Genomic DNA, 23,751 nt, shown 5'->3' on the forward strand with positions numbered 1-23,751 from the left:
TCTCAAGCCTGCTAGTTTTCAGACTGGAACAACACCACCAGCTCTCCTGGGTCTCAGGCTTTCAGATTCAGACTGGAACAACATCTCTCCTGGTTCTTACATTTTCGGACTCAGACTGGAACAACACCATCAGCTCTCCTGGTTCTTAGATTTTCAGACTCAGACTGGAACAACATCATCAGCTCTCCTGGTTCTTAGATTTTCAGACTCAGACCGGAACAGCACCATCAGCTCTTCTGGTTCTTAGATTTTCAGACTCAGACTGGAACAGCACCATCAGCTCTCCTGGGTCTCCACCTTGCTGACTGCAGATTTTGGGATTATTTGGCCTCCATAATCACAGGAGCCAATTTCTTATAACAAATCTCTTTGCCTATGTCAAGTTTGTCCAACCCATGGCCCACAGGCCACCCGCAGCCCAGGACGGCTTTGAATGCAGCCCAACACAAATTGGTAAACTTTCTTAAAACATTATGCGATTTTTTTGTGATTCTTTTTTTCAAGCTCATCAGCTAGCGTTAGTCTATTTTATGCGTAGCCCAAGACAATTCTTCCAGTGTGGCCCAGAGAAGCCAAAAGATTGAACACCTCAGTAATCTATGTATATGTATGTACACACACACACGCACACACACACACAGAGGCACACATTGGTTCTGTTTCTCCAGAGAACCCTGACTAATACAGGGGACCCCAGGTCACAGCAGTGGTGCCTTCCCTCCCGTTGGTGCCACTGTGGTCTGGGTGTCTGAGGCCCCCACTGGACATAACTCTGAGGGCAGCAGCTCAGGGCCTTGGCACATGTTAGGTGCTCTGCAGAATCAACAGAAGAGCACTTTGGCAAAAGGTCAATGAACCTACAAGGTCAAATCCCACCAAAGGCCAAGCAGAGAGGATTGGGGGAGGGCCCTGCGTGCAGCAGGCTCATGGGTTATAGCAGTGGTGGGAGGGGCTGTGAAGAGGGAAGGCCAGCCCTGAAGAATCTGAAACAGTGGCTTACCATGGTAGAAAGAAAGACCAACACGGCCACAAAGCCAAGGTTTCCTGTGTTTATTTCACCATCCAACACTCCAGCAGCCTTGGACCAAAAGGACGGAGAAGTAAAACCTTGCACGCCAAAGGACTTCATTTTTGCCAGGCATTTGGGTGCAAGAAGCACTCACTCCTTTCTATCTGTTACATTTTTGAAGCATAAAATATATGGCTAAAGTGAGAGAATATCATTAAAGGTTAATTATAGGAAACTTAAAGGTTATCTTTGCATATCTCACCTCTTGGACAAAAGCCGCTTCCTCATTACCATGTTAGAATACAAATTAATCTAAAAAACATTTAAAATGCCACGAACTCTTTAACTTTCTTATGATGTGAAATACCATGAATAAATAGGCACTGCCTTGGTCTGCCTGTTGGGGGAGGTCTTGCCCGAGACCCTCCTTCCACCCTCTGCATTCCTAGACACTGACTGGGAGCCACTCTGGCCCCCAGATCCTTCTCTCCAGACCAAGGGAATCAAGTCAAGACGACCCCTCTCCAAGGGGGGCCGTGTCTGGCTCCTCCACCCGAGGGTCTCTGTCGTCCACCCCATTTGGTCAGAGGGGCCACATAGGCACGAGGCCAAGCAAACACACGGGAAGCCCAACCCAAGCCCACATGCCAGTGACCAGCCCATGGTCACCCATGATCCTCTGGTCCCAGGGTGCCATCTAGGTCCTGGGGCATCTTGTTGATCCAGCCCCTGTCTGTGGCTTCTGACAGAAAAGGATGATTCTGGCCTTAATAAAGTTAGACTGGGTTTCACTGAATAATTTATCTGCACACGTTGCATTTCAGAAAGGTGCTGCTTCTCGTGCTGATGCTACAGTTTCCGGGGGTCAACTGGGAGCCCCCACGTGCAAATGCCAGGAGAGATGGGACCAGAGTACCTGAAAAGCAGACGTGAGGCTGCCGGGAAAGGTTTTCACCAACAGGGTGAAGGAAGCAGCATGAGAAAAAGCATCAACGCATTCAACAGGGCAGCCCCAAACAGCAAGAAGCCTGAGCCCAAAGCAGCCCCACCTCCACACAAGGAAGTGAGGTCTGGAAAGCAGAAGAAATAAACGGCCAGTGGGATCAAAGCGCCACCTCCTGATCTTTAATGTCAGAGAGTCAGACAGAGGGCCTGGGAGACCTGGGGGCCCCTGAGACACACAAGCCAGAAGGGACAATTCGGCACCATGTAACTGTACCCCCGCCCTTGTGTTCAACGGCAAGCCTGAGCGGGAGGCCGCTGGCCCCAGAATGTGCTCCCACAAAGGGAGAGGGACACACAGGGGGAGGGAGGAGGCCTCAAGGCTTATCCAAAGTAGCCAACATCCGCTGGGTGTCTGTCAGAAGCAGGAGCTGGACCCCTAAGGGAAGAGAGCTCCATCTGGAGTCAGATCTGGGGCTGGTGTTCAGCTCTGCCAATGTCAGCCATGGAACCTTAGGGGGGTCATTTAGTGTTTCATCTTCTGATTATAAAATAGGGGAAATCATCTCAACCTTAGGGAGTCATGAAAAACACGGTGGAATGCCAAGCTCTTTGAAAAACATGGTGGAATGCCAAGCTCTTTGAGAAATCAATGAGAACTAATGGAAATATGAGTATCATTAAAATTACCCACAGGAGTTGTGAGGGAGACAAAGGAAAAGGTCCATCCATGTCTCTAAGGGTCCTACAGTCCAATATCCTAAAAGTAAGAGAATGGGTTTGAATGAAGCCAAATGTGAGAGACGACCAAAGAGGACGGCCCAGCAGCCATCAGCTCTACGCAGTGGCCCTGCAACAAAGGCACCTACCACTGAATCAAACAAATGCACTGGCGACCCACACAGCCTCCCCTACAAAGGCTCCAGATAAGGGGTTAATAAGATACCAACACCCCCTTCTGGAGAGAGAGAGACCCATACACTCAGAAACAGAGACACGTGACCACCATAGTGATGGTGGCCACTCATGGCCTGCTTCCTAGAGCCACTCCCTTTCCACACAGCAGTTCACTTCATCTTACAGCAGCCCTGGGAGTTCAGTCTTGTTTTTTTGTTTGCTTGTTTTGTTTTGTTTTTGGAGATGGAGTCTTGCTCTGTCGCCCAGGCTGGAGTGCAATGGTGTGATCTCAGCTCACTGCAACCTCTGCCTTCCAGACTCAAGTGATTCTCCTACCTTGGCCTCCTGAGTCACTGGGACTACAGGCGCCCGCCACCATACCCGGCTAATTTTTTGTATTTTTAGTAGAGATGGGGTTTCACCGCGTTACCCAGGATGGTCTCCATCTCCTGACCTCATGATCTGTCTGCCTCATCCTCCCAAAGTGCTGGGATTATAGGTGTGAACCACCGCGCCCAGCCATAAACCCATTTTATAGGAGCTCCAAGAGGTGAAGCCACCTGTCCACTGTTCATCAGCCGTCATGTGTCCGACACCATTCCCTGAAGTCACAGATGGCAGCGTTAAGACGGGTGCAAGCCTGGCTGTCCCCAGAGCCCATGCTCTTAATATCGGATTAGACAGTGTGCTCAGGAAGGTTCTCAGAAGTTTTCTTCTCAATAGAAATTTCTATAAAACCAGGGATGATGAAGCCAGGGCAATGGTAGGTATGGGAGGGCAGAATCGTGTACCCCTCTCCCCAGATGTCTATGTCCTAATCCCTGAAACCTGTGGCTACGTTAGATTATGTGATAAAGGGGAAGTAAGGTGGCAAGTTGAATGAAGACTGCTAATCAGCTGATCTTGAGATGGGGAGATGATTCTAGATTATCCAGCTGGGCTCAATGTAATCACAAGGTCATTAGAAGTAGAAGGGGAACTCAGGAGAGGAGGTCAGAGAAAGAGAGACAGCCAGAGAGATGCTCTGTGGCTGGCTCTCAAGATGGGGGAAGGGACCCAGAGCCAAGGAATGCAGGCAGCCTCTAGCTGCTGTAAGAGGTGAAGGGATGGGCTCTCCCCACAGAGCTTCCAGAAGGAACGCAGCCCTTCTGACACCTTAATTTCAGCTCAGTGAGATGTGGGTCACACATCTAACATACAGAACTGTAAGACAATGTGTTCGAGTCATTTTAAGCTATTAAGTTCTCAGTGGTTTGTTACATGGAGGAGAGGACACTACTGCTGAAGGGGCACATTTGGGAATCGAGGTCGTACACAGTCCCTAAGCTGGGAGTCCCGGGGGGCTGCTTTCTGCTGACATAGAAAGAGGACTGACCAAAGGGATCCTGGGTGAGCCCGAGGAGCGGCGCCATCCCTCTGAGATCAGAGGACAAGCCACCTTCCTTGAAAAGGCAGGAATCCGACCCAGCTTCTAAGAACACTCATTCATCTGCCTCTAAGGGAGCAGCAGCTGTCTGTAAAGATGATGCTGTCCTCCCAGGTTGCTGATTAAATATTACAGGAGGAACACTCACTCTTCCCCCATAGCAGGGCTGAATAATTCATCGCGTACTCATTTGAATGAAGTGGCAGAAGGCAAGGAGCCGAACTGGGTCAGGCTGGCCCGGCCTGCTCGCGCAATTCAGCTATTAGGTCATTTTAAAACAAAAGGAAAGAGCTATTGCGGGGATTAATCATCAGCTCCTCAACTCTCCTGAAGCACAGTGGCTAAAAATCACTGCAAATCGATGTCTATTAAGCTGCCTCAGAACATTCTAGCCCTTCAGGAAAAGAAACTTAAAAAAAAAAGGGAAGGGGGTGCTGAAAATTCTAATGGGCTGGGATAAAGGGTTACATGGCCCAGAAAATGTGCTGTGCTCCTTGTTAACAGGCTGCCCCCAGCAGCTACTGGAAGACAGTGAATGGGTGGGATCCAGATTTCAGAAGCAAATTAAGCCATCACCTGGAGCCCAGGAACACGATCCAGGAAGGAACAGGATGAATCACTTGAAACTCAGATAAATTGAATGCAGAAACACCTCAGGCCACCTCAGGCTCATTTCCAGAAAGACCCATGCTCACTTCCCAGCTCGCCATAGGCAGCAGAGCCACTGAGGTCAAATGTGCCCCCATCAGGAGCCAAACAGAAGACGTGAGGCTAACCTCATGATGGGCTTCAGACCCCATGTGCTCCTCAGCAGTGTCCCCTCTGAATCATCCCATCTAGACACCGGGTACTTTCTGCGAAGGAAAGGGCTTAGGTGCAGAACGAGGACCCCCAGTCCTCAAACACTAAGGAGTCAGCTTTCTCACTCGGGCCAATGGGAGGACGATTCATCTGCCCATTTTTACTGTGACATCTTGATTGGTGGTCTGTGGCGCCATAAGTACAGAATGTCTCTCTTCAGATTGCACAGGGATGGCAGATGGATTTCAACACAAGTGCTATCTCTGATCAATGAGTCGTGTCTGTCTGAAACAAGAGCTGTGTTAGGAGGGATTCTGAGGGTGCACCCAGCTCACAGAAGACTGCATCATGGGTAGTAATATCTGCTCTGGGCATTAATGGATCATGCATATTTGCCATCCCTGAATCCAATTCAGCCATTGTAAGGAGAAGGAAACTGAGCCCCAGAAAGGCAAAAATGCTTTGCCCAGTGCCACCCGGAGAGTGCACATCGATGCCGTGATGAACTCCCAGTTTGTAGCCTGTTCTTCCTACACTTTGCCCCTCTTATCAGTCCTTTCGTGTAATGCACAGTATGGCAGCAGCATCTGAGGGAGCCCCCAGTGACTCCTGCTCCGGAAGCCATATCCTTGTGGGATCCCCTCCCCTTGACAGGAGCTGGACTTAATGCTCACTTCTAAGAAGCCGATGGCAGCAAAGTAGAAGGATGTCACTTGTGAGATTTGTTTTCAAAGAGACTCCGGTTTTTGTCTTGCTCACCCTCTTGTAGTCTCTTGCTAACTCGCTCTGATAAAGCAAGCTGCCCTGTTGGAGAAACCCACGCGGCAGAAACTGAGGGCAGCCTCTGGCCAACACCTAGAGAGGAGCTGAGCCCTCAGCCAACAGCCCACAAGGAACTGTATCCTCCCACGATACATGAGTGAGCTTGGGCTTGGATCCCGCCTCAGTCAAGCGTCCAGCTGAGGCTGCAGCCCCGAGACAAACCTTGAGACCCAGCTAAGTTGTCCTGGATTCCTGATCAACAGACAGAGCAAAACGATACACAGGTATTATTTTAAGCCACTAAGTTTTGAGGCAATTAGTCACAGCACAATAGATAACTATAAAATGATCAATAAATATTTGTTGAATAAATAAATAAGTCTGGGCTCTTAGCTTGGCTTCCCATGCAGCGTTTGACTCTCTTAACCACCACCTCCTATTTAAAATGCTCCTCTTTGTTGGATGTTGTGATGTGGACTCTCTGAGTTTTCTCCCCTATTTCCTCTCTGAACCTTCTTCACCCCAAGGATTGTTGAATTGTTTTTGGTAGCTGAGAATGACGTGAGAGTTCAGGCCGTCCTTCTGCACAACCACAAAAGCAGAAGCGAGGAAGAACTGGGCTGTGTGCGTACAGAGCCCAGGGCCATCTGAGGCTGCTGTTCGGAACGGATTCCTGGGGAGATCATCATCATAAATACACCAATGACACTAAGCCCTAAGTGCTTAACATGTTTCACTCTTTTACTCCTCACAACAATTTGTACTATTATTATTCCCATTATACAGATGAGAATACCGAGGCACAGTGGGAAGGTAATTTTCTGCTACTAAATGAAAGAGCTGGGCTTCATATACAGAGCCTGGCTCTTGACCACCAAGCACTTTGGTAGGAATTCTCTTCACTGACATATTGCTATCACCATTTGGGGCTGGATAACTCACTCATGCAGGGCTCTGTCCTGTGTACCATAGGATGGTTTCCAGCATCAACAGCCTCTACTCCCGATGCCAGCAGCTTGGCCCCTCCCATGGTGACCACCAAAAATGTCTCCAGACATTGTCAAATGTCCCATGGGGACTGAAGGAGGGAGTGGTTGTGTCTCTGGTTGACAGGCACCCTTCTCAAGTGTAGGAAGAAGTCAGCAGGCAGATGATCCCAGTGACTCATCAGGGTGACCCTGTAAACACTTCCATTTATGGTCCCGTTAGCTCGATGGGTGCAGCAGGACAAACAGGCTTTCAATAGACAGACACGGGCTGGAGTCCCTGCTTGGAAAGGTCCTCTGGTCTCGCAGTGCCCATCTAGACACTCACTAAACGGGGGCCAGGCTGTGCCCTCACAGGCAGCCCTGCAGCTCAGGGAGCAGATCTGAGAGAGACAGCTCTGCCTGGCTGAGCCCCAGCCAGGGTCCCAGACAGCGTGCACAAAAAAGGCATCTCAGCAGCACCCGCCCCTCCGGGAGGTGGCTCTTGCAGGGATTCTCGGCTTTCGTCCCATCTTCTTGCATTCCATGGCCGCCAGAATCCTCTCATCATTTATGCCAACGCCACCAATTAATCTGCTCTCCGTGTGGCTTAAGAATGAGAAAAGCCCAAGCATCGTCTCTCCCGTCCCCCATCAGGGCATGCCATTCCCCACCAAAGTTCACAGTTTTCTGATTGAAATTCACCCGTACAAATGCTGCTGTGCTGTTTTTCCCAATGAAATCTATTGAATCCAATTGATCTTGGCCCCGTTTTGCATTCCTCCCACAGCTCTGTGTGTGGGCGCACACACACGCACACATACACATGCATACACATACACACACACATACACACACATGCACACAGATATACACACACACACCCCCCCATACACACACGCACACATGCACATGCACACCAGGCTCTCCTGCGTGTGCTGTCTGGGAACTTCTCTCTAGTTATCTCAGATATGCGTGACTTGTCTCTCCAATTAGATTAGGGGCCATGTTTTCTACTGCCTTTGTAACCCCACAGTGCCTACTACAAACCTGTGCACGCAGCAGGCACTCAATAACAGCTTGTTGACTAATGCTAGACATTATGGAATTGCATTTCAAGGCCCCTCTCCCCACCCCACCTGCCATCTGACATCCCTGATGACACAGGCTGTCCCTGGTGGTTTCCACAACATCTCCCCAGAGGCTGCCACTCCAGTCTGCACGTTACTGATAGCATCTCATCCTCCAAATAACAAGACCACTATCTCAAACCAGATCTAATCCTGGTGCCTCCCTGAGTCACACCAGAAAGTCAAGATATTAAGCCATCTGCTTGTTGGAAGCCACTTTCCAAGCCAATTAGGGATAATTTTAGGAGAGCAGGTTCATGAGATGCAGCATCAAATGCTCTCCTCTGAAATGAAGGCTTACCGTAGGATCAACTTCCTCAGAGCAAACAAGTTTCGCTGGAAAATTATAATGAACACTTGGTGAAGCACAGAAACGCGGTTCCACGGGGCTATAAATACTCCCAAGCGTTCCACTACTCGGGGGCGGTTAAAAATTATTTTAAAGCGCTAAGAAAGACACCGAAATGAAAAAAGCACTCAAATGTGAAAAAGAAAGATCTGGGCTCTAGTCCCAACTTCTGTACCTAATTAGCCGAAGTGACCTTGGGTAAGTCACATAATTTCTGGGACTCAGTTTCTTCATCCATGAGTGGAGGGAAGTGGCCGGACAGGAGAAAGAAGACTGTGAGACGTGGCTTGCTCTGGATCTTTCTCTCTTTCTCCTTCCATCCCTCCCTCTCTCCCTCCTTCTCTCTTTCCATCTCCCTCCCTCCCTTTTGCTCCCTCTTCTTCCTCTATTTCATCTTCTCCTTCTCCTCCCTCTCTCTCTGCCTCAGTGTATCCCTAGGCATTACCTGCTTTGCAGGGTTGTTGAGAGGATTGAGATCCCAGATTTGAAGGGGTTTTGCAAGTGTAAGCAGCCTATAAGATACTCAGAAACTTCTCACCACCACTCTGTGGGTCTGTGATCTAAGCAGTTTTACAAATTAACATAAACCAGGTCTAAAAGAAATCAGGTAACTAGAAAACACAAATAAAAACTGAAACTGTAGTTAACCCTTGACTAAGAGCATTAGTGGATAGTAAATCATTGCATACACCTCCTAAAACTCTGTGGGGAAACTTTTTTTTTTTTTTTGAAACAGGCTGGAGTGCAGTGCGCGATCTCAGCTCACTGCAGCCTCAACCTCCTGGGCTCAGGTGATGCTCCCACTTCAGCCTCCCAAGTAGCTGGGACCACAGGAGCACCATCATGCGCAGCTAATTTTTGTATTTTTGTAGAGACAGGGGTCTCACTGTATTACCCAGGCTGGTCTCAAACTCCTGGACTCAAGTCATCTGCCCACTTCAGTCTCCCAAAGTGCTGAGATTACAGGTGTGAGCCATCGTGTCTGGCCCCAAAGTTATTTTAAAATCAACTTTGAGGCATATGCACCTTATCATTCCTTCCCTGGGATGTATGGACTGATGTTAATAATCAACTGTGTTCCAATTCCTGAGAAGACAACAAACAGCTCGAAGCAACAGCCCGGTGCTCAGTGGAACGGAGGAAGAGGCCCCAGATCCACCTGTCCGTCTGAGCCACCCCACCAGGGGCATGTCAGTGCCCTTCATGGGAAGCTCCCAGCAGATACGGGGAACTGTCCTAACTGACAGCAATGTGACTTCTGCGAATTCAGATACTTTTCCAGATGATGAGCCCGAACTTTCTGGCAGGGGGTAAACTCACAAAGCAATGACCTTAACTTGGTAAATTAATTCCAAAGCACAATTGTTTTCAATCTTCATTTAAAATCAGCCTTCGTTAATCTAGATTTAATGACATAGGAAATGGAAATTCCCTTAATAAAATAAGTTATGAATATTTATCATGCCATTTTACCTGAAAATTGAATAATTCATCAATTAACTTTACTATTAATTATTTAATGCAAAATTAATAAACTGCAAAACTCATACATATCCTTGCAGACCCTCTGGCACTGGGTAAAGAAATTAAGCACCTGGCCGGGCGCGGTGGCTCACGCCTGTAATCCCAGCACTTTGGGAGGCCGAGGCGGGTGGATCACAAGGTCAGGAGATCGAAACCATGGTGAAACCCCATCTCTACTAAAAATACAAAAAATTGGCCGGGCGCGGTGGCGGGCGCCTGTAGTCCCAGCTACTAGGGAGGCTGAGGCAGGAGAATGGCATGAACCCAGGAGGCGGAGCTTGCAGTGAGCCGAGATCGCGCCACTGTACTCCAGCCTGGTGGACAGAGTGAGACTCCGTCTCAAAAAAAAAAAAAAAGAAAAAGAAATTAAGCACCAGAGAAATGGCGTAACTAGGGATATTCCCAGACACACACTGACGGGATAGATGGGGTTAAGTCTGGAATTTTTCTAGATGGAGCAGAACCTAATCACTTACTCATAAAATGAAGGGACAGATTTTTTTCTCACCTTGGAATTCTGTATCACAGCTAAAAAAGAATTCAAAGTTTGGCAATTATATCTAAGAATAATTCCCCCCACGCAGTCTCTCCATTATCCGTCACCATCATCATCGTCAACAACAGTTTTCTCACATGTAAATGGGCCTGTGATGTGAAGCTGCCAGAGCCAGCACGACCCCCTTGTCCCTGGAGACCACGTTCTCTCCTGAAGCCTCAGGTGACAGCCTGATTGGAAGGGGAGGGGCTAAGCACACAGAGATGGGAGTGGGAGAAAGTTTAAAAGGGGCACAGTGCCAGGGGATGCTGGGACAGGTGGGTCTGACTTCAGCCATATCTGAGCAGCTGGCATTCAAGGGGAACCGAAGCTTGGTGCTTGGAGCCTCTGGGCATCCAGTTCCCCTAGAGCTCCCCTGGCTCTCCACACTCAGGTCAGACCCCACTGCGTCTTTGCTGATAGCAGCTAACGGGACAAAGATAAGTCAAAAATTTTCCCAGAGACTTCTTACAGGAGAACAGTGACCAATACAGGGAGGGGTGTGTGTGTTGTGTGTGTGTGTGGTGTGTGTGTGTGTATTGTGTATTTATGCATGTGTGTACCTGTATTTATATGTATATGTGCGTATGTGTGTTTCTGTGCTCCATGATGTGTTGAATATTTGCTTGTGCATGTGTGTTGTGTGTACATGTGTGTAGTTGTGTGTATATGTACATCTCAGACAGACGGTGCCTCAGTCCTCCCATCCGGAAAATGGCATCTACATTGGCATGTGAGCACTCCCGGATTCTTTCTACTTTCACCCTTGGACTTCCAGTTCATTCTCCATCCCCAGGGCAACCAGGCAAGGGTGTTAATAATAGCTACTCAGCTAGGTACCCTGTTCAAGGGTACCCCCACCCCGCCGGGTACCCCCACTGCACCCAGCAGCCCATCTGGAAGTCAGCCCAACCTCCCCCACCCCATGCACTAGAGGGGCAGCCTCTCCCTGCACTTGACCCTTGTAGCACTCCTCAAAGTTGCAATTCTTATAAATGATCTGTCCTGGTCACCATTATGTCCCAATGCCCAGCACAATGCCTGGCATACAGGAAGCAGTCAGAAAGTATTCACCGAGTAAAGAGAAGAGTGGGTGCCAGCCAACAACTAAAGAAGGTGATGGTTCAGTGTCATGCAGCTCAGGAATAAAAGGGCTCACTCATAACCCAGGGAGAAGATGACACCCATTCCCCAAACAGAGCTCTGTCAACCCCCAGCATCAGAAGGGCAGCATGGCCCAACGCTGGTGAACTGAATGAATTAGAGTGAGCCCATGACACTGGAGGCAGAAGGGCCGCGGATGTTCGATGTGAAAATATGTGGAAATGGCACATTTCACGGTGCAGGCTGTGCTCCTGGGGAGAAGCTAAAGCGTCTCATCTGTTTTCCCTCCTCCAGCCTTGCGCATACATTTGTTCTTCCATAATTTCATCACCTGTCTCAACATCGTTCTCCAGACCTAACAGTGGGCTGATTTCTCTGATCCCTCGGCCTAGGCACCAGCTGCCATTCTACATGCAAATTCAATTCCACTGCAGGTGGAGGCCAAAAGAAAAAGCTCAGATCCTGAATTCCTACAGATGATCCCGGTGGAGGGAGTGATGGGAAGTCACAACGCCAGCCACCAACGCTTCAGCGAGCTCCGCTGTCCTCGGCAGAGCAGGACCCTCCCCTCCCGGATGTGGCTGCCCTGGTCTGGACTCTTGCTACCTCTTCCCCCCAAGAGTCACCTCAACTAAACAGCTTAATTAATAATAAATTCCCTGCCAGGTGAGGTCAGGAGTAGCCAGTATAGAAAAATTAATTTTTTCTTTGAGGAGAAAATTTCCTCTACCAAAAAATTTCATCTCCCTAAGACACATAATGAACAGAAGAAAACTTTTCCCAGAGACTTCTTACAAGAGAACAATGACCAATACAGGAAGCTGTGCATGTATTGTGTATTTATGCATGTGTGTACTTGTATGTATGTGTATGTGTATTTCTGTGCTGCATGCATGCATGTGTTGAATATTTGCTTGTACATATGTATTGTGGGTACATGTGTGTACGTGTGTAGTTGTGTGTATACATGCATGTATATGCTGTGTCTGTATTGCCTGGGCACATGCATATGTGTGTATGTGCCTACGTGTGTACATGTGCATTTGTTTCTGTGCTGTGTGTACACATGTTGTGTGTTGCAAATTTGTTCATGCATGTGTCATGTGTACATGTGTGTAGTTGTGTATCTATGTGCACGTGTATGGTTCTGTGTCTGTATGTGCCTCAGCACACACATGTGTCTACATGTGTGCTGTGTATGTGTGCACATATGTGTATAAGCACACATACACCACACAAAGCAAAAGCTCAAGCGAAAGTGGGATATGCAGTAGAGTTGGAGAACCAGAAAAGATTTCCTTCCTTTGTTTTTGGTTTATTTTTAATTTTTTTAGAAAGCTCCATAATGAAGGACTGTGGAAAATCTAAGAATAGCAAAGACAGTAATACCTCCTAGCCAAACAGCACAGGGGGAGAATCTCCAGCCCAGAACACCCAGATGATCTGGTGATTACTCATTACACAGAAACTTATGAATTGCAAAAAGTCCTTTATTCCGAGAACTTGCCTTCCCACCTCGCAATGCCACAAGGCCTGCAGGCCAGCTCCCTTTCCCTTTCCATGGGCATCAGAATTGATCCAGAGGAAACACCACAGATGCCAATCCATGCCCATGACAGAAATGCCAGGCAGTCCTAACTTTCCAAACCTAAGAGAGGGTGCTGAAGATGCTAAGAATAAACTGGGGGGTGCCAGAAACGAAACAAAATGACCATCAACGGACACGGACAGAGCATGTAAACACCTATCGATCGGTGTGAGCACAGTGCCGGGGGCTTTTCTATTCTCAGAAGTATTCATCACTGCCAGAGTGTCCTGCTTAGAGATGCCGGCAGGTGTCACCCTGGGCGGGCAGTCTCCTGTTGGGGTGCCCCAGCACCCCAACATGCATCACAGGCACCCTGGCACGAAGCCCCTGCCGTCAAGGCTTTTATCCCAGTATAATCCAAAGAAGACACATGCAGAACCAAGTAAAAATAAAAGCCATCGAGATCCCACTGTCAGGGGTCATGCACAGCATAGTGGATGGGCCTGACCATCCCCAAGATCCCTGAAATTCTGCTCAGGGAGAGGCCACACCACGCCCCTGTGCCAACGCCAGGAAAGGCTCTAAACTAAGAGTGGTGCAATAAGAAGGTGGAGAGGAGGCCAAACGGGGCTTTGGCGTGGGTCAGGCTGCACACCTGGGGCCTCGCACACAAGAAGCATGTGTGCGTGTCAGCAGCAGGATTTCCCAGCCCTGAGCAGCTGCGCACTTAGAAACCTCCAAACTGCACTTTGAGGCATTTCTTTCTGCAGACTGAAAAAGACTTGGAAAAAGAGAAAAAAGCAAGAGAGTGAAACAGCAAGTTAGCTTGACAGTGAGCAGGAAACGAAGAGGAGAGAGAGGAAGGATGAGAAAACAAGGGGATCGGGTCCCACTCGGCACGACTCTGGGCGAAGGCCAGTGAGGAAGAAACAGGGCTCACAGGGAGGACTAAGCATCGCTCGTCCTCGCCAATGACAGTAAAGGAATGAAAACAAGTATAAATCCACAAGGAGAAAGCCAAGGGGAACAGAGACGAGCGTGGATAAGAGACGCCAACACATTCTGGAGAGACGGGAAGCAGATGCAGGGTTGGTAACTGACACAGCCGAATCTAGGAAGCGAAAATCCGAGTGTCGTGCAGTGGACCTCAGGAACAACACACTAACCCGTCTGCCAAGCCCCTAGAAGACTCGCGAATTGGAAGCAGCGGGTGCCACGGAAGGCAGAAGTTAGATTTGGGGTGGGAAGCAGAGGGAGCTGGCACATCTGTGTAGGGGCAGTAGACCCTCCCAGGGTCCTACGTCTACACTGAGCAGACAGGCAACCACCCCTTGGCCTCTGCCCCAGTGGGAGACACATTGATTCTCTGAAGAGCTGGTGAAGAGCTGGAGTCTGGAAAGACTCCAAACTCGGAAACAGCAGAAGAGAGGCAAGAAACATGGAAACTGGGAGAATTAAGAAACAAGAAACTGGGAGAATTAAGTAATAGCTCTCATACCGAATGCTGACATTCCCAGCGCCTTGCCCTGCCTGGCCCTCACAGACTGCTAGCAGCCAGGCCAGCTCAAACTAGGCAGCACATTGACCAGTCCTTCTCAGGAGAACCCAGATGGCTCCAGAGAAAAAAATGTAGAGATGCAGAACCTCAGAGTTACCAACAGAAAGCTGGCTCTCTCCATTAACCAGCCCCTCCCCCAGGTAAGGAAGAGCCAGGCAGTGCACACAGTAAGAAAGCTAAATCCTCAGTTCGCATCTGAGGAAGCCGGAAGATGATGTCTAAAATTGACAAATCAAGAAACAGCAGAGTCAACATATTTAGAAATCTGGAGGTAAATATCAGAACCAAAAGACTGGAGGGCAGCCGCCCCTGGGAAACAGGATTAAGCTGTAGGGCAGAGGCTGCTATCTTTTCTTACAAGTTTTTTAGGGCCATGTGACATACTAAACTATGTACACGTATAATTTTTATAAAAATAAAAGAAGGGGGAGCCGGGCACTCTGACTCACGCCTGTAATCCCAGCACTTTGGGAGGCCGAGGCGGGCAGATCACTTGAGGCCACGGGTTCAAGAGCAGCCCGGCCAACAGGGTGAAACCTTGTCTCCACTAAAAATACAAAAATTAGCCAGGAGTGGTGGCGGGCACCTGTAATCCCAGCTACTCAGGAGACCGAGGCAGGAGAATCACTTGAACCTAGGAGGTGGAGGTTGCAGTGAGCCAAGATCACACCACTGCACTTCAGTGTGGTTGATGGTGAGACTCCATATCAAAATTTTTTTAAAAGGGGGTGGGGTGGGGTGGGGTGGGCAGGAGCCACAGGTTGGTAGCTGTCTGACCCAGGGAGGAATCAGAGACACAAACATCAATACTTCCCTCTCGGCTCCTCCAGGACACTGGAGACTTGCACTCCTGGTCCCAAGAAGTGAGGAGGGGTGGGATGGAGGTCAACCCTCAGCTCTTGTGCCAGGAACATGAGCCCTGGGCTGGTGCTGCCATTTCAACAGGTAGCTAAGCCCACTGAGGTCACATGAGGCTCGCGTGTCCTCTGATCAGGAGCCCAGCATGTGTGACAGTCCTCCACCAAGCCATCAGCGTCCCCACTGTGGCCAACTTCCTGGACACGGAGGGGATTGAGGAAGTGGCCTCCGTGGGTTGCTCCTGCTTTGACATGTTGTATTGTGGGATTAACTAGGATAAAGATAACTGGAATCCAGGGCAGACCTATTTCCATGCAGAGACTGGGGACTTCCCTACCACTGTGGAGACACTGCCAGACACTCCATCAGGATACAGGCCACAGCTCATTCCCCGCCTCATCCCGGAAATAAATGAAAACTAGGTGACAGGTACCCTGCGAGGAAGTCCTTGGGCAGGAGGCTCCCTGGGAGCTCTGACAGACGTGGCACCCGGAACTCCCTCACCCTGCATTTGCCCTTTGGTCAATGATGGCCTTGGCCAAGGATCTGCGATACATTATGCAAATGCTGAAACACAGCTAACGTGACACATCTCTGTGTTAATTTGAAGCAGGTCCCTGGTTCAGCATAATGCAAAGGTTACCACGTGGAAACCACTCGTGGAAACCACCGCAGACCCAATTTCCGTTTTCCTGCATAGTTCCAAAGTACGGAGTCCTAAAATGCTCTGAGTCTAAAACTGCCCTCCCGAACTCTGGCCACCAACAGCACCCCTTGGGCACGCACGCACACGCACACACACACGCACGCACACACATGCGCGCACACACACGTACATGCACACACACACGTGCGCGCACACACACGATTCGTCCACCCCAGCCAACCCTGCCCAGCTTAACACCTGAGGAAAAGCTACAGAGGCAACTCTGGGAATTTTTTTTCACTGTGGTAAAATATATGTAACATAAAACTTACCATTTTCACTGTTTTGAATGGCATTAAGCACATTCACATTGCTCTGCCACCATCATCACCACCACCCGTCTTCCCAGCTGAAACGCTGTGCCCATCCATTGAAGACTAACTCCCCATTTCTCCCTCCCTCCACCCCAGCCCTGGGAAACCACTATCTACTTTCCATCTCCAGAGCGGACTACTCTAGATCCCTCAGTCAGCAGATCACACAATGTGTGGCCCTTTGCGTCCGGCGGATTCACTGAGCATAATGGCTTCAGGCTTCATCCAGGCTGCAGCAGGTGTCAGAATTGCATTTCTTTTCAGCTCTGGGAATTTTAAAATGATTTTTGCAATTCTATTCCGGTCACTCGAGCAGCCTTACCAGGAATAGGGGCTTCCTTAGAAAAGTCCTCTGTCTGTCCTAAAGAGCAGATGCCTTAAAGGTGGCCAACAGGTCACTGCCAGGGGTCTTACAGTGGGACTGAACAAAGACAAACCCTCCTGCACCAGGACCAGCCTGGGGCCTGATAACACGGGCTTTCTAGGCAGAGGCCTCTGCTCACAGGCTGGTACCACGCTGGGACCCCAAGGGCTGTCTAGGACAAAGAACCCCATGGATGGTAGGCACTGGCACTCTGCCTCTTGGGCAAACTTGCTTCTGTGCAATGAGTCCACACTCTGTCCACCCCCCACTCCACCCCATCAAAGCCCTGGCCTCCCTGCACACAGGCTGTGAAGAGATAAAAGGGACAGCATGACCTTGTCCTTGGGGAACGCGCCACCCCACTGGAGAAGAAAGACTTACTAACGACAGCTGAACTGGCAAACAACTGACGACAAAGCACGTGCAGCTATGGGAGCAGGAAGGGAAGAGGACTCGCCCTGAGTCGATGAGTTTGGGGAAGGCTCCCAGGAAGAGGCAGACCAGATTGGACATGAAGGCATCTGAGGTGAGGGCAATGCCAAGTGGAGGCCAAAGTGGAGGACAAGAAAGATGTTTGGAGAGCAGCCAGCCGCTCCCCAACTGTAGCAGCACCTGGAGGCGGGAGGTCAAGGAAAAGAAACAGAAAAGGGTGGGTTGAGACAGAAGAACGGCCGTAAAGACATCACTGGAGAGTTGGCCTCAGCTCACAGGAAGTCTCCGAGCCTTCCAAGGAGAATAACAATGGAATCAAAGCAGTCTTTCAGGAAAACCAGTGGGGAGGAGGAGTTTGACTTAGAGAAGGAAATCTAGTAGGAGATATTTCAATACTCCAAGCGTGACAGTGGCAGTGAGGACACAGCTGATCCTGGAGGGGAAACATAAGAAAATGAGGATGTGAATTACAGTTGGAAACACTGGCAGACTTGGTGGCTAATGAGATGCAGGGGACAAAGGAGAAAGAGAAGCCACCTGGAGTCCACGTTGTGTGCTCTGGCATCTCCACAAACGAGGTGGCTCTTCTAGAACCAGGGAAGTCAGAAGATGGAAAGCAGAGTGGGGGTCAGGGAAGGAGGGGGGAAGATGGCGAGTTGGAGATCATAACACGGCATGCAGGTGCCAGGGAGACAGAGTCGGATGTGGGGAAAGATCCACAGAGACTTGACAGTGAGACCATGGAGTCAGGGAGTCCTGGGAGCCCCACAAGGGAGAATGTGGGACGAAAGAGCAGAGGATCACAGCTTGGTGTCCACCGCCATCAGGGCAGGGAAAGATCTGGAGCACCTGAAGCCACAATGAATGGATGGGGTCAGGAAACCAGGAGGAGGCGAGTGGAAGCTCCCTCCGAGCCACTGGAGTCTTTTTGAAACTCAAGGCTCACTTTTCTCCTCTTTTCCTTCTAGACCTCCTCCTTCTACTTGGCTGTTTTATTTGCTTATTGACCAAAAAGCATTTAGTGTTCATTATAGGAAAATTCTATTACTAGACCCTTAGTGCTTCCATGTTAAGGTGCTATCCATATCAATCTAATTAATTCATTAGATAATTAACAGCTTTTCCAGCCTCTTTCTAACTGGTATAAACAGAAGTCCTGGGAAGGATATGCTCTTACTTCAGTCTTGAGTTTGTGAGTCCCTGGCTTCCAGGGAAGTTGCGTATTTCCCAGGGGAGGAGGAATAAATAATAGGGATCGCTCAGTTTTGCAGCTGCCTGCCTATACTGGGCTCAGCCCTGCTCCCTGCCCTCTGGTGAAAGGGACCTGGTGTGCAGCTCTTCCACACTGCCTGTGACTGGGGGGCTAACTCCTACTTGGGAGACAGTGTAGAACGCCCTCCTGGCTGGCACGTATGAGCCACGCTTACTGACAAAGGGAACCTTTGCCTGGAGCCTGGTTTTCCTGGTTGGTTTGGAATTCTCGGCAGTGAGAGGCGGAGAGGAATAGAGGAGCTACTGACGGGCTCCCCGGGAAACTTCACACACATAAAAACGAAGGTTATGAGCTTTGCAGTGAGATCACCCTGGGTTCAAGTTCCAGTTCTAGCACAGACTCACCATGCGGGCCCAGGAGGGCACACACCCTCTATACCTGGCAGAGCTGCCAGGAGGGTTTCAAAGCACAGCATCCAGCCCATGGGCGGTGCCCGAGAGCACACTGCTGGCTCAACCGGACAATCCTGGGACTAGAAATACCCGGAAAACTGAAGTGGAGAAAACCCAGGTCCCTTTCTTCACAACCATCAGGCTCACCTTTCTACATCACTTTTGTTCATTTTATGGACATTTCTTGAGGGTCTGGGAGGTGTCCATACTGTTCTAGGCCCTGGGGGCGCCTCATGAACAAGCCCCACTAAAAATCCCTCTCCCCTTGGTGCTAACACTTTGGAGTGGGCCAAGTAATGAATACATAAATTAGGCAAGGCAATCGTGACAGACACAGTGTGTCAGAAGGCGATGAGTGCTCCAGAGAAACTGAAAACGAGAAAGGAGGAAAGGGGGCTGGCTGGGTGGGGGCGGGAGCGAGACTTTAAACTGCATGATCAGGGACACCTCCCTGAGAAAGGGACACCCAGTCAAGGTCTGCAGGAGGAGCTGGGAGAACATTCTAGACAGGGGGAGGACACTCTTCGTTCCAAGATTCTCAATTCACCTGGCAGGGTGGGGAGCATGAAGTTCCCTGGGGTCTCCAAATGGTATTATTATCACACTGAGCACACAGCAAGTGCCAAATAAACACGTCCCTCAGGGTGACTTTTCAAACCGGAGGTCCCAGTTGCCAAGAGTACAATACAGGCTGTTTGAACAGGAGGCATTCAGCTCTGTTGTGATACTGTGGCTGCCCCTGGGGTCCCCAGCCCCGGGAGCCTCTGTGTAGCACACCTCATTATTAAACAGGTGAGCTGGGGCTCCCGGGGCCTTCTCTGTAATTAGGGCAGTATCTGAGCAAGGACTATATTTATAACCCCCAGCCGGCAGCAAGCCACAGAGACAAGCAGGGGGCCCCTCTGCAGCTCCTATACCAACATCTATATGTGAACTGATTACAACAATTAATTTAATAGGGATTCCTCCACACAAACAATGTATCATTTTATTAGGAAACTCTATAAATGTCAGTGGTGCAATTCATTTTTATTAATTTTCTAAAATGAAATTAGCAGTGGCGGCGGCGGCGGCGGCAAACAGAAGTTGTATTGCCTTCTCGTTCAGCAGAGTATTGGTGTCATTAATTCCTTAATACCAGGAGGCCAGTTTGTATGAACTCAGCAGTTAACTGCACCAATTAATTTCAATACTAGAGATGGGGTGGGGGTGGGGATCCAAACACAACTCAACCACTAATTTAGGAAGGTCCTTGAACAACCACAGCAAGTTTTGCTTCTCCTGGGACAAGAAGCTTTCAAGTGTAAACATGGAGTGGATATTTTAATACTAATAGGAAACCTTCCGTCTTCACCCTCTGCCTTTAGGAAAGAAATTCGTCCTTCCAAAGCCCGGAGAAATCCTGGCAGACGCCTGCCGACGTCAAAGGCTCCAGCAGGCTGGGGACTGCCCCACAGATAAGAGGCACGGTGACACCCGTGCACGGACAGACCCACACAGCATGCGAAGCGGAATCAGATACATGACCACATTCAGTCCTCATTGTGACCCAGCAAGGACGGGATCAACATCGACTCCATTTTCTACATGAAGAAGAAAATGCAGGGCTTTTAAAGGAGCTAAGATGACCTTTTCACAGTCACAAAGCCACTGAGTGACAGAGCCAGGGCTCAAACCCGGATTTGACCACATCTGAAACCCGCCTTCCTTCTTCCGCCAGGCGCACCCTTGTGCCTCGGGGTGGGTCTCTTGTCTCTATGTATACCCCAGAAAGTCACGCGAGTCAGGCATGACCCTGAGTGACATCCCCTTTTCAATTGTAACCCAAACTCCAAAGGCTGAAACTCAAGGTAAAACCACCGCCTTGAAATGTTCTACTGTTCTGCCATCAAAGGGTGGCTGAAACCCAGCACACGTCTGCGTATCTGAAATCAGATGTCTGGCCCGGGATGCGTTCCAGAGAAGCTCCGTCTCGGCTAAGGAGGAGCTCTTCTCTTACCACTTAGATTTAAGGAGTGTTTCAGCGGAGAGTGAAGGGTGCACGGAGAGGCTGGTGGCTGCTTGAGATGAGGGCCACCCATGAGAGTCAGGAAATAGTCCAGAGGCAGAAATCAGATGAGCCTCCTTCTCCCCCAGAAAACCAGGCCAGTGGTCCTCAAAGTGCAATCCCAGACCAGCCACATCCTACTGCCTGGAAACTTGTTAGAAATAACACATGCTCAGCCCCACCCCGCCCCAGCTCCCCACCGCACCTGCTGAATCAGAAACCTTGGGTTGGGGCCCACGTTTTAATGAGCCCCCAGCTGATTCTGATGCCTGCTCAAGTTTGAGAATGATGTCCTCCAAGAAGATGCCGCAGAAGAAAGAGGAGATGAGGGCGTCAGGCTCTGTTGGTGTTTGGCCGTATTCACCAAATAGTGCACTGTACTCCCATCCTCTCCACTGCCCACCCCTGCCCCGACTCTGTGGAGGGATGTCCTTCCCAGCCCCATTCTTACTGGGCTTGGCCAGGGGACTTGCTTTGGCCAGTGGATTTATCCGCAGGCATGACATATGATGCCTTATCTGAGCAGGAATTTTAACTGCACCTGCATCAACTGCCTTGGGCTTATAAGCTTCTGTGCTCCTGTGGGAGAACAAATTTGTCAGGCAGAGGGGGCTTCCTCAGCCTAGGTCCCACAGCAAAATGATGGACACAGCAGACCTGACCTCAACCCAAAGCCACAGGCAGCCCACAGACCCATGAGCAGAAAATAAAGATTTGTTGTTTAAAGTCACTAAGCTTGCAGGTCATTTCTTACACAGAATTATCACAGCAAAAGCTGATTGAGATAAACTATTTGATTTTATAGCAAAGGAAAAACCATGGTCCCAGCAGGCTGAGGTACTGGGGACTCCTGTAGAGGGACTCTCTTCCCACTCTCAGGCTGGAGGTAAAGCAATCAGAGCTACCTGGGGGAAGGGAGCCTCAATCACTAACCTTCCTTCCACAATACCCTCTAGCCTCCTTCAAAGGGGAGGATTGTGCCCTCATCTAAAAGATGCTAACCAGCAAGTATCTAAGCCTAATAATGTGATGTTTTTAAATTCCTTCTAGAATGAATAAACATTCCCAAAGATGGCCTTTCCCATGACTCAGGGAGGATGAACAGGTCAAGCCGATGGGCCACGGGCACAGAGGACACACCCAACCCTTCCCTGGTCCTAGCTAACAAACCTGGGGACTCGGGGCTTCTGTCCAGCGTGAAACCGACTGGACATTCCACCACTTTCGTTCAAGCCTGCAGTCCAGGTATCCTGTGTAAACCACACTCCAGCCACCACCTCGCCAGCTAATAAACACCTGGGTCCTGTCACTGCTAACAGAAAACTCACGGCAACTGGAAGAGAGTGGTCATGTATTTCCGAAGCTCTAGATTGTAACGTTCCAAAAATAAAAACCTAGCGTTGGGGAGGACAAAAAGAGGCTGCCTTTTAAAAATCAACCCTAAGTCCCAACGTCACCGTTCTTCACAAGTTGGTAACATCACTGGTGCTGGGGGAACGCAGGTCAGCTATATTTTCACCAGTTCCCTCTATTCCTGAGTGGTGAGAGAAGCTAAGTGTTTGTAGCAGTTAGCAGGTTCAAGGACGTTTACTGCATAATAAACTGCGAGCTTAGCCATTGCTTCTGATTTGGGAGGACCACTTTACCACCAATCACACCAATCAAGAATAACTTGACTTTTAGTTTGTAAGACACGTTGAGATAAAAGTGGGCAGTTAAGCTGGTTTCTCTTTTTTCAAAGCACGTTTCTAGAGAACACTAGTGGCAGGCAAGCAATTTCCCAAAATAAACTTCCCCTGAGGCTCCTGCCTCTGAAGGCTTCCAAGCACCCGGCTGAAGGATCCAGCCGTCAGGTGAAAAGTTCCAACTGGCGGATGGCACTTGCACTCTTTTTAATCCATCTGATCGTGTTCACTGCCACAGTCTTATGTCAATGAATGAGACCTCAGTGTCGAAAGCCATCCAGCACAACATGGCATTTTCAACTCGTTGCCCATGAACTGACTGGCCAAATCAGGTAATCAATGCAAATCAATCCACTTACTGTACATATATGAAAAACTGCAAGATCTGGGACATTACCTTGTCTTAGGGGAGGTGGTTAGCCATTCTTCGTGTTTCTCAAATGTTATTAAATAAGCTGCAATTTCCTGAAACAGAAGAATAAAAAGATAATAACAACAATTAGCTCACGTTGGATCCTGAGAGGTAAGAAAGTTTTTGCTGTTTCCCAGTTGCTGTTTTCCTTTGTGGGCCTGGAACTCCATCCCTGCTAGAGAAACACTCGACTTGGACTCTGTTTCTATTTTGATTTTCTCAGTCCTTTCCATTCAACCTATCACACGGTAGTAATCAAAGCACTGGGTCTCAAAAGATGAGTCGGTGGCAAGGACGAAAATATTTCTCTGTGGGAGGAAGACATCAGACACCATTTCAGATTCTAAATGTCATTAATTTAGGGAGGGAGAAACACACGCCAACAACAAGTCTCCACGATGCACAGACCATAATTGGAAAGTTTCGTCCTTTTCTGAAGCTGGACCAATCTTTCCTCTTTGTCACAAGAGACGTCGCATCCTCTCAGCTTCATCCTCAACCCCCTGAGCCAAAATCACACAAAGATTAAAAAGAAAAGACACGATAAAGCCATATTCCAGGGAGGAAGTGGGGGGAGAAATAAGTTAACCTCTCCCACTACTGATAAATCTAGTGAGCGGCGTTTCCGAAAGAAGAGCGACGTCAGCAGAGTTTAAGGTAAAGAGGAGGAAAATGCGGGCACCTGAAGGTAAATTAAATATTTATAAACACAACAACATCACTGCAGATAGAATTACT

The 23,751-nt window shown here is 49.2% G+C and overlaps 1 protein-coding gene across 13 annotated transcripts in view; it reads right to left on the reverse strand.

The window, feature by feature from the left end:
* Positions 1–23,751, reverse strand: part of CAMTA1 (calmodulin binding transcription activator 1) — a 975,525-nt gene that overhangs the window by 636,586 nt on the left and 315,188 nt on the right. For all 13 annotated transcript variants that reach the window (XM_033228530.1, XM_033228532.1, XM_033228537.1 and 10 more), the window contains one exon: positions 22,999–23,066. In XM_033228530.1, coding sequence (XP_033084421.1) covers positions 22,999–23,066 — 68 coding nt within the window. The remainder of the gene's footprint in view (positions 1–22,998; positions 23,067–23,751) is intronic.

The sequence above is a fragment of the Trachypithecus francoisi genome, unplaced genomic scaffold, assembly GCF_009764315.1.
Source record: "Trachypithecus francoisi isolate TF-2019V2 unplaced genomic scaffold, Tfra_2.0 Lachesis_group12, whole genome shotgun sequence".
In the NCBI taxonomy this organism is placed as follows: Eukaryota; Metazoa; Chordata; class Mammalia; order Primates; family Cercopithecidae; genus Trachypithecus; species Trachypithecus francoisi.